General features: G+C 57.1%; 4 protein-coding genes across 4 annotated transcripts, besides 1 other annotated feature; all 4 read right to left on the bottom strand.

Moving 5' to 3' along the window:
- Window positions 1-171: 171 nt before the first annotated feature.
- On the bottom strand, window positions 172-2,769 carry LPMP_191420 (choline/Carnitine o-acyltransferase-like protein; the record flags this gene model as incomplete). Its single annotated transcript, XM_010699834.1, has 1 exon — window positions 172-2,769. The coding sequence occupies one exon, from the start codon at window positions 2,767-2,769 to the stop codon at window positions 172-174; it is 2,598 nt and encodes an 865-aa protein (XP_010698136.1).
- A 1,317-nt stretch (window positions 2,770-4,086) lies between these two features.
- LPMP_191410 (peptidylprolyl isomerase-like protein) lies at window positions 4,087-5,385 on the bottom strand (the record flags this gene model as incomplete). Its single annotated transcript, XM_010699833.1, has 1 exon — window positions 4,087-5,385. The coding sequence occupies one exon, from the start codon at window positions 5,383-5,385 to the stop codon at window positions 4,087-4,089; it is 1,299 nt and encodes a 432-aa protein (XP_010698135.1).
- Window positions 5,386-6,452: 1,067 nt separating this feature from the next.
- On the bottom strand, window positions 6,453-9,071 carry LPMP_191400 (hypothetical protein; the record flags this gene model as incomplete). The annotated part of the gene is made up of 1 exon (XM_010699832.1): window positions 6,453-9,071. One exon carries the CDS (start codon window positions 9,069-9,071, stop codon window positions 6,453-6,455), a length of 2,619 nt encoding a protein of 872 aa, XP_010698134.1.
- Window positions 9,072-12,913: 3,842 nt separating this feature from the next.
- Window positions 12,914-13,312: a repeat region.
- Window positions 13,313-13,354: 42 nt separating this feature from the next.
- On the bottom strand, window positions 13,355-14,320 carry LPMP_191390 (triose-phosphate transporter, putative; the record flags this gene model as incomplete). Its single annotated transcript, XM_010699831.1, has 1 exon — window positions 13,355-14,320. One exon carries the CDS (start codon window positions 14,318-14,320, stop codon window positions 13,355-13,357), a length of 966 nt encoding a protein of 321 aa, XP_010698133.1.
- Window positions 14,321-14,676: the final 356 nt, after the last annotated feature.

Genomic DNA, 14,676 nt, shown 5'->3' with positions numbered 1-14,676 from the left:
CAACGGAGACCGAACACACAGAATAGCGAGCAAAGGGAGACGATAACGCAGGCAAAGTCACTTCCCTGTCTCTTTCCTTCCTACACGCCACCTACGGACTTATCGCTACGAGAAATGAAGCCCTGAAAGTCGAGCGCCACCACAGGTTTGCTGCGGTACCCACACCCTTTCTCATCGGGGCGCTGAGGCGTCGCGAGGAGACGCGCTGAGCTCTCCCAGCATGTTGAGGGCCCTCGTTATGTGATTGCCTAGGGCACGTGAAGACGTGGTGTCGCAGTTCTTGTAGCACGTGATGGTGACGTAGAGCACCTCGTTGGCACAGAAGCAGTAGGAGACGCCGTAGCCGTCGAGGGAGACCGGGCCAAAGCCGAACCCGGGCGTCTCGTGATACCAGTTGCCGCCATCTGCAGTGTGGAGGCGATCGAGCAAGTTGCGTTGCTGCGCCTGCGCGCTGCTCACTTTCCACTTGGTCTTGCGAAGGGCAGCGGTGAGGAAGTCGGAAGGCGTTCCCTGGCTAGCGCTCGCCATGAACAGCGCGAAGAGGTGTCTGTCCACGCCGCCTCCTGCCACAGCCTCCTGCACGGAGCGCTGGTGATTGGCGCAGGCGTCGACCAACAATGCCCGTTTCACCTCTGCAGACATGGTGTCATCCTCGCCTCCAGTGGCGGCCATAGCCTTCACAAAGGCGGTACTCACATCAGTGACGCTGCGCACCGCCTCCGTCCTACCCTTCGCAAACATGTTCTGCGGAACAGACTCGTACACGAGGCTGATGTGCCCTCCCTGATCAATGTAGTGGGCGAGCTGAATGGCCATTTGGACCCACGCGTCAGGGCTGCAGCCCAGGCTCTTGGGTATTTCACGGCCGTACCTGCTGTACCGCACGACGTGAAGGTCTACCTGTGAGCTGAGGTTGAAGAGAAACTCGGTGTGCGCCTGGCGAATAGCAGCCGCCAGCCTTTTGTGGATGGTGAAGCGCAGCCGTTTCGGGCACAACGGGCTGTCGACGTCGGGAGCGCGGAACGGCTTGGCACGGCGCTTGTCCTCAGGCAGCTTCTTGGCGTGCCCGGTCTTCGTGTCGTACCAGAGCTCGGCAGCCTCCTCCTGCGCAGACACGTGTTCAAAGAACCCGAGAAACGTGGACATGTCGCTCCACGAGTGCTCAACGTGCAGGCCAACCTGCCCGTCAGAGCGAACGACGAGATTGAAGCTCTTGTCGCACCACAGGTTGGAGCCGGTGCCACAGAGATAGTGGATACAGTCCATGGATAGTCGCTTGACGTCCTCCACAGCTAAACTCGCCTTCGATGTGCCTGTCGTCCCGCATCGCTCATCGAAGCTGACCACGAATATTGCCTTCTCGATTACGCGCAAAGGGCTGTTGTTGTTGGAGTCGTGAAGTAGGTAGCTGTTGCGCACGTCGGCCCACTGTGCGCGGGGTGCAGTAGTCAGGGCAGGCAGCAGCGCCTCCACTAAACGGTACGTGCGCTTCTTCCCGAGCGTCTCCAGCGTGTCCTCCGCGTCGTCCTCCTCGGACTCGTCGCGGCCGGTGCTCACCTCCTCCTCCACCTCCACGAGCAGCTGGTGCAGCACCACCTCCAGCTGATGCGGAGTGAGCTGGCGACCTGTCTGCGGGTCCATGACCGGCATTTGATAAATGCGGCCGCGGTGCAGAATGATGAGGTAGCCGTTCTCCCGCTCCCCGTGGTGCTCGAGGATGTCTACTTCGCGCCCAGGAATGCGAGTTGTGTTGAATGCCATCGAGTACTGGTCCATGGACAGAGGCACGCAGTGGCGGGGGCCAGTGAAGTTGGGGCACAACGTACGGCACTCAATGCGGCCCTTGAGCTGCGTCAGCAGGTAAATAAGCACAGCAGCGCGCGCCTCGGGGAGAGTGGTGGGCAGGTGCGTCGCGAAAGGAACGGTGTAGAAGTTCGAGTGCAGGCACAGCGAGTCACGCGCGGCGAGGAAGACGTTGCGGGTCCACAACTCAGACACGTAGTTGTGGCCCATCACATGCTGCAGTCGCAGGTGCATCTGCAGTGATGGGCCTTCGTTGAGCAAGAAAGACTCAGCGGATCGACGCAGCTCCAACCACTCGTTGACGTCGCTGTCGCTTTGATGGTAAATGGCCCGCATGCCAGACAGGTACCCGTTCACCGTCTGTTGCAGCGAGGGCAGCGGTATACTGGGAAGGCAGCGCCCGTACACCCGTGTCTTCGGAATGGATGGGCGAGTAAAGAAGGCGCGCACGACCAGCGACCACAGGCGCGTGCGCCACGACGGCATTTGGGGGTTTCTCTCCAGCATCCATCCCTTGTACTGTAGCAGCCTGCGTAAAGCAAAGCGGTGCAGCACTGTCGCAGCGGCGAGCGTGACAGCCCACGCCTTTGCACAGAGTACGGGTGCCTGCAAGGTCGGAGGAAGGTGCCGCGAGAGCGGTGACACGATGGAGTCAAAGTAGCGCAGCCACGTGCTGGCTGGGTTGGTGTGCACCCAGGAGGTCTGGGGTACATACCACACCCACACGCACGACCCGGCAGCGCAGGCGACAACACACGAGAAGGGGATGGGGTACACCATGGCCGAGACTTTGTCGATGTTGTCCATGATGGAGCGGTGCATCCCACGCCAAATATACCGTATGGGTGGGACGTGAACATCCAGGCCGTTGCTCGTCCACGAAACGCGCATCTGCATCACAGACGATCCCGCGTCCCTCGTCTGATTCACCGGGTGCGGCTGCTGACTCAAGAACGCCTCTGACATGATGAGACCCAACTTGTTCGTGGGCGACAGCGTGTGTATATGCTTGAGTGCGCAGAGGAATGAAAGAGGGTCGACTGCGAGCGCGTCGCTTGCCTCGAATGAGGGAAAAAGGGAGAGGGAGGTGTAAGTGAAGAAGTGACGAAGCCAACCCACCTCCGTACTGGAATGTATGGGTGTGCGTGTGGGTAGGGGTAGGGGAACAGGGCCGGCAAGGCAGCGAGGGGATGAAGAAGGTGAAGAGCAGATGCAGTCACGGTGTAGACTCGCAGAAAAGGGAGCCACGTCTTCCCATGCTGCACCCCCCCGCAAAAAAAAAAACGCCACACTCACCCGTCTAACCCTATTCGAAACAAGACGTGCCCACACGTGTCTGCCGACATGGCCCCGACAACAAGCGAGGGAAGCGATAGAAGCGAGAAGCGAGAGGGGGGAAACAGGATAGGGGACACCTCTTCAGCACCACTGATGGAATTCCCAAGCTCCTCCTCTACCTAACAGCGAGCAAGGTCTGAGAAAGAGAAGGACCGCACCTCGGCGTCGTCCAGCTCTCTACAAGTTAGAACTCGAGGCACACTGCACCCGCCCTGCTTTTATTATTCTTTGCAGAAATAACTCTTCGCTGCACTGATGATCCTCGGCCACCTCACCCTGGTGCCAGGGTCCCGTACCTCAGTGTGTGGGGAGAACCCATGCAGTCCGAAGCCTTCCCGTCCGGTACGGCTGTGCTGGACTGCTTGACGTCGACAGAGAGGTCTGGGTTGGCGCTCTGCGGAAGAAACCCGTGGTCATTCTGACACTTGTACTATATCTCACTACGCATCCTGTCGATTAGTTCAACAAACACTGACGCGCCAGCCCACCGTTTCTCTGCTCTTTGCTGCGTTGCGGTGATGTCGAGCGTAATCGTGGAGCCCAGCCTGCGCTGCAGGCGGTGAAGTTGCAGTGGGCCTGAACGGTGCCAAAACAGTGTGGGTTGGGCCAGTTCCGTGACACCACCGCAGTGCAGCAGCGACAGGTGAATTGAGGTTGCGTGTGTGCGTCTACTTGTCGGCTTGCTCGTGGTAGAACGACATGCTGAAGAAGAAAAATAATAAGCTTTTTCTCTGACGCTATCGCAACTGCGCCAAGCGCACAGGTCAGACGCAGAGGGAAAAGTAGAAGAAAAAACGTGAAAAAATAAGGGAGGAAGAGGGGGAGAGGAAAGCGACCGTCGTACGCTGCAGGAAAAAGTGTGGAAAGGGGGGGGAGGGGAGGATTGAAAGAGAGAGAGAGCGAGACGGGGAGTCTGTGTTTACCAGGGAGATGCCTGTACGCCACCTAGGAGAACATCTTCTTGAACATAGACTTCTGCTTTTGGTCAAAGGCCCGCTGCTCCTGCTTAAGGTGCGCCTTCAAGCTCACCGCGTCCGCGTTGCCAGGTTCGATAGTGAGAATACTATCCACACACTTTATAGCCTCTTCCCACTCCTGCAGGCCGTCCTGCGCCTTCGCCAAACGAAAGAGTGCTTTGGTGTTGTTGGCGTCCAGGCCCAGCACTTTCCTCGAGAACTCAGCAGAATCCGTGTGCTTGTTGCGCATCAGCAGCACCTGCGCGAGGTTCCCCATCACGCTGATGCGCACACGATGGCATTCCGGCTTAACGGCGTCATCGAATCCGTAGTCCTCTCCAATGAACTCCATCGCGCGACGGTAGAAACGCTCCGCCAGGTCCAGCTTGCCAGCCTTGAATGCATCGTTTCCGCTGTTCTTGCGCTTCTCCCCCTCGGCAATCTTGGCTTCTCCAGTGAAGTCGTATGTCTTGACACGGCTCAGCTCGCTGATCTCGACTACGTACGTGACATCTCCGTGGCCACGATCGGCGCTGGACGGGATGGCAAACTCCGGCGCAGCGTCGCAGATTAGGTCACTGCGCACTCGGCACGCCGCCGCCTCCTGTTTGCGCATCTTATACAGGAACGCCTCCAGCTGCGGAGGCAGCGACGTGACGCCGACGACAACATTCCATCCAGACATCACCTTCACCGGTGTGTGCTTCTCCTTGTTCGCCGGATCGAAATCGCCCACGTAGATGTAAAGGTCCATCGTCACGGACGACTCGAAGTCCGGGTTCTCATAGTCGATGCCATCCTTCAACACACTCATCATGAGGGACTTGTCCTTCGCTGCGGAGATGTCCACCTCGCGCGTCCAATGGAACAGCTCCACCTCAAAGAGAAGCGTGGCGTTGGCAGGAATGGACGGGGGGCTGCCAGCAGCGCCGTAAGCGTACTCTGGCGAGCACTTCAACAACGCCTTCTCACCAATCCGCATGGTCGCCACACCCTTATCCCAGCCCTTGATGACCTGGCCGCGGCCAAGGGTAAACTCAAAGTAGTCGCCCCTGTCGCGGCTGCTGTCAAACTTGGTGCCGTCCAGCAACGTGCCGACGTAGTGGACCGTTACCTTGGCCCCCTTCACAGGCTGCGAGCCAGCACCCTCCACCAGCACTGTCTTGTAAAGACCGCCATCCGTCCCGGGCACCTCCACCTCCTCATTAAGAGGATACAGTACCTCCATCTGCGGCTGGCTGTCGTCACTCGCGGTGCTGGCAGCACTGTCCGTCAATTGGTCTGACATGGTTAAAGAGTGTTTGCTGATCGTATGTGTGTTTTTTGTTTTTCTCCTGTTCGTTCGCTCGTTCCTTCCTCCTTGAGGCGATGGGAAGACGCAAAAAAAAAAAAAAACGCGGCGGCGAGGCCTGAGCACCGCGGCTGCGTCAGTGCGAATAGAGAGAGTAGGAAGAGACAAATGGAAAAGGAGATGAAAACGAGCACCTCAGTGACGCGCCCTCGCTTTCCGCTTGCCTTTCAACTGTATGGCACGAAGAAGAACTGAAAACAGGCCCTTGTAACCTATTACGCTGTGATGGAGCACGTGTACGCGCTTGTGTACCTGTTAGGGTGAGTGGTGGTGTGTACGTATGCGTGTTGGTCTGTGTAACTCGACAAGGTTGGGCAGACACAGGGGAAAGTAGAGGCCGAAACGAGGGGTAAGAAAGTGTCGCGATGCGCACTGACAGAGAGAGATCAGGGCACGGAGAGGAGAGAAAATAATAAAAAGACGATGCGTGCCTCGGTCCAACGCGACAAGCTCTAGTCTCTCTAAAACCGGTGCCTCCGCAGCTCCCCCCACCCCCCTCCCCGTGAATCCCACCTTCACCGCACGAAGTGTGGCTAGCTCTCCCTTCAACTTTCATCAATTCAGGAGGCCACCATGCGGCACGCTAACACTGTCGCTCCCTGACGTCTTTCTTAATCGCAGTGACAACGCTTCAACGTCTGTAATCACTCAAGTACATGTGCAGCTCCCCTCCTCCCTCCCTCCCCCCCTCCGGCGCCGCCGATGCCTCTCCTCTTCGCATGGCGGCTGGTAACTTAAATGAGCAGAAGTGCCGAACACGGGAAGTGTTGTAGTCGGTGAAGTGAAAAGCAAAGAAGATCATCTGCACAGCGACTGCTGTCTGTGTAACGGGGGGAGAAGACGCACCACATAGCCCACGTCGGCAGCGTAGTCATGACCCCACAGCGGCAGAAAAAAAGTGAGAGCGATTCCTATGACCGTCGTAGGGTATTTCAGACTCCGCACAGACCATGTCGCACAGAAGGCCGTTAGAGATGGTGAGACACGGCAAGCAGCTCTGATCTCTACTTTGTCGCAAAGCCTGTTTGCACAGCCTCGTCCGCAGCCTCAACACCCAGCGTGGCGAACCCGGCCCCCATAGGCGGACGCCGCACCCGGTTGTCCTTGAGCCCTAGCGCCTCCTTGAACTCGCCCATCTCGAGGGCGGGGCCTTGCGCCGTGTAGTAAAAGTGATCAAGCTGAGTCGGGTTCTCCGGTGTCTCTCCAGCGTCGTGCATTTCGCTAATGGGCATGGCGGCACGCTTACCCAATGCAGCCGCGCCGCGACTTGCCTGCTCCAAGTTGGACTCGGATGGGTACGACCACTTGTACACCGATGTCGGGTGACTGGCACGGAACGGGGCGGGGATGTTCACATCCCCGCGGGCCGCGTACAACTCTCTGTTCCCCTTCGGCAGGTACCCGAGCATCACCTTGATGGCACGCTGCCGCTGCAGAGACATGCCCTCATCCTTTTCCGCCCACGCCGTGCCATTCTCAAGCTTCAGCTTGTACTGCAGTCGCTGCTTCCGCGTGACCTTGTCCTGCAGATCGTCAAAGTAAATCTCCTTCTCATTCTCGAGAATGCGATCATCGCGCGCCTCCATCATCTCCTGCGGAGTAGGGTGCGTCACAGTCGCCTTCGGAGATCGTCCTGTGGAGGGGTATAGGTAGCAGAAAATCTCGTCGTAGTTCGACTGGATTTGACCAGCGGTATGGTACGCCTTCAGCCGCATGCACTGCCGCTTCAGTTCATCCAGAATGCTCTGAAAAACGGGAAATCCTTCACGTGGGGTGCCGAACTTGGTCAAGTTGATCCGAATCACGTGGCGATGGAGAAGATGCTTGGCTACACCCACGCACTTGAAGCGTATCGCGTGTGGATGAGTACCACCTTTGAAGGGCACCTCAATGCACTCCTTCGTCGGTGGCGGCTGTACGCCGAGCTTCTGAATTTTGAACTTTATCATCTCACGCATGTGCTCGCGGTGGTCACCGATCATGCACAGCGCAATGATGCGGCGGTCCGTCTTCTGTGAGTAAAGGGCGCCAATGCGAATCAAATCCAGACCCAGCTCCTGCGCCATCCGCCGTGCTGCTGAAACAGGTATGTCGACGTCCATATTGACAGACTCAATGACGCTTCGCCCGTCATACTCGCTGTCCGGCGGAACCGGCAGCGGCTCGTTAGGGTTGAAGGAGACTCTGGGGCCACCACCAGGAGGCATGAACTGGCGAATGCGGACAAAAGGCTCCTGAATCATCTCGTTGATTGGGTGCGCCTGAAAGTACAGAAGCGTCTCCTTGCGCACTTTGTTCGTGCTGTACTCCGTCTCGCTGGTATCCACGGCCCCTTCTTGCAGCATCTCTCTCGCAATTGACTCCTGCCGATGTGCACTACGTTCTTCCACACGACATCTGTTCTCATCGTCGACCCAGTAATCCACACCGCGCACCTCCAGAAGTGTGTTGTCGGTTGGTCTCTGATGATACGCGTCATAAACGATGCAGTTCGTGTCCTCGCCTTCGCAGGGTAGACTTGGCGCAATCGAAAGCCGCGACTTGTAGTCCGTCCGCGCGTCCACTACGACCTCCTTTGGCGCGCTGCTGACACCGCCAAGGAGCGCCATGTCGGGCGCGCCGACGTCTGCGGATAACAAAGTCCTCAAGTGTTCCGCGTCATCGGGGCCTTCGGCGGGAAAGTGAGGATTCTCCGAGGCGGGAAGATCAGTCTTGGCGCCGACACTAGCGCCTCGGTCGACGCGGCAAAGGCTGATACCCTTGCTGTTTGTGGTCCTGCTGCATTGAAGCCGCCTGTTCTCCTCCTGTTGCGCCTGGTATGCCTCAGCGTAAAAATGGTATGCAGCCAAGTTGCGGTTAGTAGAATCCCCAACGACTGTTTCGCTACGAGCATCGAAGCGGAAATCGGAGGTGGCAAGATGATCAAAGGACGATGACGGCTCCCACTGCATTCGCCGACCGCGTTGGCTGCCACCAAACTCGGCGTACACCCGGTCACACGGTGGAAGCCTGGCACCCCTCTGGTGGTACTCCCGCATCATGTCTCGCTCGAGTCTGTCAAGGTCGCTCCCGAATATTGTGCTTGTCGGCTTGACGGCGTAGAGCCGCTCCATGGCATCCTCGTGTGATGGCCACGCCTCTTCTGGTGATGACGTCACGGCGAGTGACAAAACCGGGGATGACGCGCTCGCCGCACTCACTGCTGCTGCGGAGTCGCCAGTCTCGCAGCCAAAAAAGGTGGTGTGCGGTGAGTGAAACGTTGACCTGCTCTCCCTCTCCTCGCCTTGGTAAATACTATCGGCAACCTCTGTCGGTAGGACCCTGCTTGCAGACAGAGGGGACCACACTTCGGCAGCGCTCATGCCCACCACCTCTGTGGGTCTTGACAGGGCCTCTTCGCGCGCCTCCCGCGTCTGCTGTATGAGGTGCAACAGTTCACCTTTCACCTTGGCGAGTGTCGGGGGAGGCGAAGACGCCGGAGGCACCCGCAGCTTTCGCCGACACCTCTTTACACGTCGTGCATTCTGCCGTTTACTGTGTAGGTTCACAGTGCTCAGCTCCCCCTTTCCGCTATGTCTGCCAAACGAGTCCGGCAGTGCGTCCTCAAAGCCGCCAGGCGGCATGTGAAGCAGGCGCCGCGTATGCGGAAAGAAAGGCGCGAAAAACAGCGAATGGTTTACGGAGGCGGCGGCAGGTGCTGAAGAAAAGACACCTCGTCGCGAGAGGGTGTCTTTTACTCGACGCATTGTCACACCTGAGGAAGTGGGATTAGGCTCTGGAAGCAAACCAAAACATAACTGGCGTGGCGCCTGTCTCTAGACTTGTGCACTGCGTTGTAGCGACAAGAATGTGGCCACCTTCGCTCTTGGAGCGGTGTTATGCAGCGCGCGGTCAAAAAGGTCTGAGGGTCAGTTTTCAGCAAGTAGAGAAGCGGAGGCGGTTTGGTGCTTGCGCCTCCTCGCATGCACGAAGAGGTGGCCGCTTGCAGAGCGCACTCGCAAAGGTGACCAGATGTGCAAACTGCCAGAGTAGTGCCCTACACGTTTCCCACACACGCGCCCCCTCAACGCCGCCACCTACGGGCAGAACTGTGTTTGGTGCGTTGTCGCACTAAGTGAAGAGAGGAAGAGAAGCAAGAAAGTGATGAAAACATAGGGCAGAGCTATCGAAAGTGGACTTAAGCGAGCACCTTAGCGGCCGAGGGTCAACAGAGGGTGAACGCCGCAGGGCGACCACGCGGCGTCTCTTCGTTAGAGGTGCTACAACACCGGGAGACTGCGATGGTTTAGCCATACACTGCTGATGCTTGCGCTACTGCGAGCTTGCCAAGGGAAGCAGACCTATCTAAAAGCCTTCGCTTCTTGCTAACCACTCCTGTGGTACGAATGGGGCACCTGGCAGCGAAAGGGAAACTTCGAAGTGCAGAACGTAGTCTCCTCATACGTGTATACGTGTCCATACATGCAGCACTCATCAGCACGCTGCAAGGCGCATTACTTTCTGTGGTGGCTTCACACGTGTGATACAGTACACGATAAGCAGCAAGCGTGGTTAAGTCCAAGCTACAGGGCAGCTTAACGTCGATTGGTGAAGGGTCTCAAAAGAAAAGAGCAAATGCTTTTCTATCCCTGGTGAGGGGAGGAGAAGGTAACTCTACAGGAGGGAAAGCCGCAGGAAACGCGATATGCACACCCACTCACACATTTGTGCCTGCCGTTAAGAGCATGGAGTACTTGCCCATGACGAATCCCTTGCAAGCCGTCAGAAGCGATCCTCTTGTTGTTGCAACCATCTGCTGCACGGATAGAGAAAGGGAGGAGGGAAAGATGATCGGCGCACTCGGAGAAAAAGCGCAGCTTCGTTCCTGCGCCTGCCACGCTCTCAAAAAAGGGAAACTGTGCCGCGTTCGAATTTACTAGAGAGTCCAAAAAACGAAACAAAAATAGACGCCCGTTATTGGCCACTCACCCCTCACCTTTTTTTGTCGTTTTCTTCGCCTTTCACTCTCCCACCAATTCTCAACGCCCTCCATCCCAGTCCGTCCACACACCATCAAGGCCCAAAAAAAAAAGGGAAGACAACAGGGGAACGAATGCCGTTCTTCTTCTCGCCAATGAACACCCTCATCCTGCTGCCCTCACAGCACACGCTACACAACCTGGCTGAGGCCGCTACACCCATGATGAGTGACCTCCTAAGACAGAAAAAAAGTTGATTTGCACCAAAGACATTTTACTGCATCTTACTCCTTTCTATCTCCCAGCGCGTCCACCCCACTATGACCAAGTCAACAACGACACGCATAGACGCGACCACAGCTCACCTGTGCCCCCCTTCCCCACTGATCGCCAAGGACGAGCCGTCTGCCGCCGCATCGGGCCATGCGTCTAGCGGGATCGTCGCGTTCCGCCGCGTCCCCTCTCCGCACGCGTGCTGCGCGATGGGCACCAGACGGGCCTTGGTGGACTGCCCGCCTGGATCCAGGCGATCCGCCTCCAGGATCCTGCTCGGAGGCGGAAGCGGCGGGGTCTGCCATGCGGGTAGCAGGGGGTGATCCAGGCGCATGCCGGACGAGCCCAAGGAGGGGGTGGGCCAGCTCCAAGTCAGGGCCCTCTGACCCCCGGCACCCGGTTTGTATGCCATGCTTCGCCCTCAGGCGCGTTGCGCCGCTCACGACTACCCCTCGTGCTCCTCCGGCCTCTGCACGCTTTGTTTGGATGCGACACACCAGGCCAGCCTTGGCTGGCAGCGCGGGCGCACAGTGCTCGCACTTTCAGATCCCGGGGCCTGTTTCAGGACGGCGTGACTGTCGGGGAGCTCGCTGCCTTCGCCTGCCACCTCCGTCGATGCCACCGGGGGCGTGTCTGAATGGCGTGCCCGCGTGTGCCGCGACAAGCGGGACGCTGCGGTGGGGGTGTCAGGCGGAGGGGGCACAGGGGGGCAGCCATAGACACCCGGCAGGGGAAGCCAAGCAGCGCGAGTGGGGGTGCACGTGATCAGATCGCTGCGAGCCTCGAGCGGTCCGCGAGTCTTGTGTAGCATGCCGGGCACAACGCCGGATCGGCCGCCCTCATGGTAAACACAAGCGGGGGTGGGGGTACCACAATGCCAGCGGAGTAGCGGGCAGCACACCATCCGCACGTCATGCTGTCGCCGCGAGTCACCCGTCGCTGCAGAAATCGAGAGTGTGGGCAGCAGTCCGTGCGGAGCGGGGCGAGGATAAACCTCTTCGTCATCTCACAGGTTGGACATGCTTCCTCCTTGCTGGGGGAGAGTTGCCGCCAGGTAGCTTTTCTCTCAGCGTGTCGCACTGTGTAGCGCGATTTCGGAGGGCGTTGGCCTGGCGTCTGAGACCGATGACCAGGTGCGTTGTCTATGCAGTTGGCGTCGGGGATTCTGACATTGCCGATTTTGCAGTCGTAGCATCTTCGCTGCGGCGCCCTTTGGCTACTGCGGATTAGACAAGCTGAAGCGAGTGGTGCACGCGACGGTCGAGTAGCGCCAGCATTGGGGTCCACGTGCGTTGTACTGTGCCACCCTGCACCGTTGTAGGGCCCGTGCCAAGCGCCGTGGGGAGGGAGAGGGTGAGCCTGGGATAGCAGCCACACGTATTCCTCTGTCTCTTGGCTGACCGAGTTCCCTTCGCAGCAGTTCAAACCGCAGCTTCATTGCTGCACACTCAGTGCGATAGCTGCAAGAAAAAGGACTGCAGCCCCTTGTCACTAAGCATGTGGATGGTATTATTATCATAGAGCGTCACGGCCGGTCCTGACTTGATGTCTGCCTGGGCAGCACTATCTGTCCGCAACGAGTGGGGGTACTTCGCAAAATCTTCCCTTCCTTCTGCAGAACATAAAAGGACGAAAAACATAGTGCGCATGCACAAAGGGAAAAAAAGCAGCCGCATATAGGCACTTCGAATGCCAGCGGCCCACAAGTGCTGTGCATGGGACCATGGGAAGGAACAACTGTGTCTCATCGGGTAAAGGAATTACCTCCCCATAGTGTGCATGCGATATCCCGAGTATCCTTCTCAAGTTATGCGAGCATTTATTAGCAGGCAACGAAAAAAAAACAGCAGAAAGTAAACGAAAACTCGCTCTTCTCATCGCACGCGTGTTGTCAAAAATTGGCCACGCTGTGTACAATGGTGTGTAGGACGCTAACGAGAAAAGTTATCAAAAGATATAATATGCATGTATGTATGTATATATATATATATATATATCCAATGAGTGTCGTGACTTTCCGCTCGTGCTTTTTGCTCACGTTTCCTCTCCTCATCTCCTTGCCAGAGTCACTCGCACAACTACCAAGCAGTACGCATAATAATACGTGACAAGACTTGCGCACACAACACTGTTTTGACATCCAGAAGAACGCTTGTCGCCATTAGTAAAAGAGATTCAGACGAGCTGGGCGTTTTTTTTTTCAGAGTGTTCATTCGCCGCCGCGGAACACGAGGCCGAACCCCCACCCCGCCCCCGGCCGCAAACAACACCCGCGGACTCACGGTCGTGCTCGCCATGCCGCACCTCCCCCGGGGGTGGCGCCCAGGACCCACATCAGCCGACAGCGAGGGCCGGCTAAGACATGCGCAACCCGCCTCGACACCCCACCCACCGCACGGATGCCGCAAGGGTGCCCAGCGCCGCAGGTCGACCCGACGCAACGCCACCCACGACCTGACCGCCGAAGTTAGTAGAGATCCGTTGGCCTGGCTTCCCCATGCCGCAGACATTGGAGCCTGTTGCTGCCAGAAGCGATTCGGCGTTGGCAGGAATGGGGACCCCTTGGCCTCCCCGCACGGATTGGGGGTACTGGGCACCGATGTCACGCACTGCGGTGACCCCCTTTATCAGGGACGAGCTGGACGGAGTGAAAGGAAAAAAAAAGTAGCAGTCTATTACGCGCCCTTTTCATCATTTTCATCGACATTGAAGTGCTTCTCCTCGTGCTTGTCCTGGAGATTGACAACCTCCTTTTTTCCCGCTTCTAGCATATTTAGATGCGTGTACCAGACCACCCCGAATAGCGTAATGATGATGCCGAGGAAGATGCGCGCATTAATCGGGTCGCCAAACCCCAGAAACCCGAGAGAGAGAATGACACACAGCTTGAAGTGCCCCAGCACGTTGTACGTCACGGGGGACGTCTTGCCAATCACCAGGAAAATGGAGATGTTCACCAAAAATGCCAGGAATCCTGAGAAAATGATGAGTAGGACGGTGGGCCAGCATGGGGCGTAGTACTTGTGCGCGAGATCGTCGGCGAAGTACGCAATGGGCAGCAGCATTGCGCACGAAAGGGAAGCCTGATTATAGAGAAGCTGAAAGCTGTCGCACTGAAACTCCTTCTGCTTCGTTCCCACCCATATTTGATACATGCACGTAATAAAAAGCGCCGAAAGGCCTATCAGCGTACCCGCCACGTTGGCCGTGGCATCGCTCACCGTGGCGAGACTCACACCGGTGCAAATGGCCGTCAAGGAGAGCTTCACCTTCATGGAAAATGTCTTTTGATAGTAAAGGGTCTGAATGACAACCAGCATGGGCGTCGTCAGCACTTTGGTGAGCTGATAGAAACCAATGCTATTGTATATCAGCGACAGGTTGGTCAGGGCCACAAAACCGCAGAATCCCAAGCAAAGAGGAAGGATCTTGGCGACAGGAACGCGCTTGGGCTCAAAGACACCCATGATGCGGCAGATGAACAACCCAAGGGTTGTGATGAGGAAGTGAATTGCTGTCAGGAGAGTGCCATAGGTGAAGCCGTAGCGTACGAAGATCACTTTGTTCGTGTACACAATGCCGATGCTGCTCAACGCGTTCAGCCCCAGGTAGAACAAAATGCGAGTCTGCTCTGTTGACATACTGAATCAGGTAGAAGTTGTGAAAGATGAGCAAAGGAAATAGATATATACACCTACATGCGCTAGAAGGAAGAGGAAAAATTGGAAGTGGGAGAAACTAGCTGGCCGGGTAAACAGTGAAGGTAACCTGCTGTTGTATTCGCACGCGTCGGATTAAAGAGTGCTAAACCAGCGCCCGTGATTATGAAGAGAGAAGAGCCCGAAGGAGTCTGAAACGGGAAAACCCTGAAGACAGATGAGGAGGAGGAAAGAAGAGGGAAAATTAGAGAAGTTCCAGCATAACAATTCATCGCTTCGACTCATTGCTATGTGCATGTTCACTCGTACAGTCAATAGAGAGAGACATATCGCGCACT

The sequence above is a fragment of the Leishmania panamensis genome (genome assembly GCF_000755165.1).
Source record: "Leishmania panamensis strain MHOM/PA/94/PSC-1 chromosome 19 sequence".
Taxonomy (NCBI): Eukaryota; Euglenozoa; class Kinetoplastea; order Trypanosomatida; family Trypanosomatidae; genus Leishmania; species Leishmania panamensis.
Note: the sequence above shows the minus strand (reverse complement) of the source record. Positions and strands in the feature narration are given on the sequence as shown.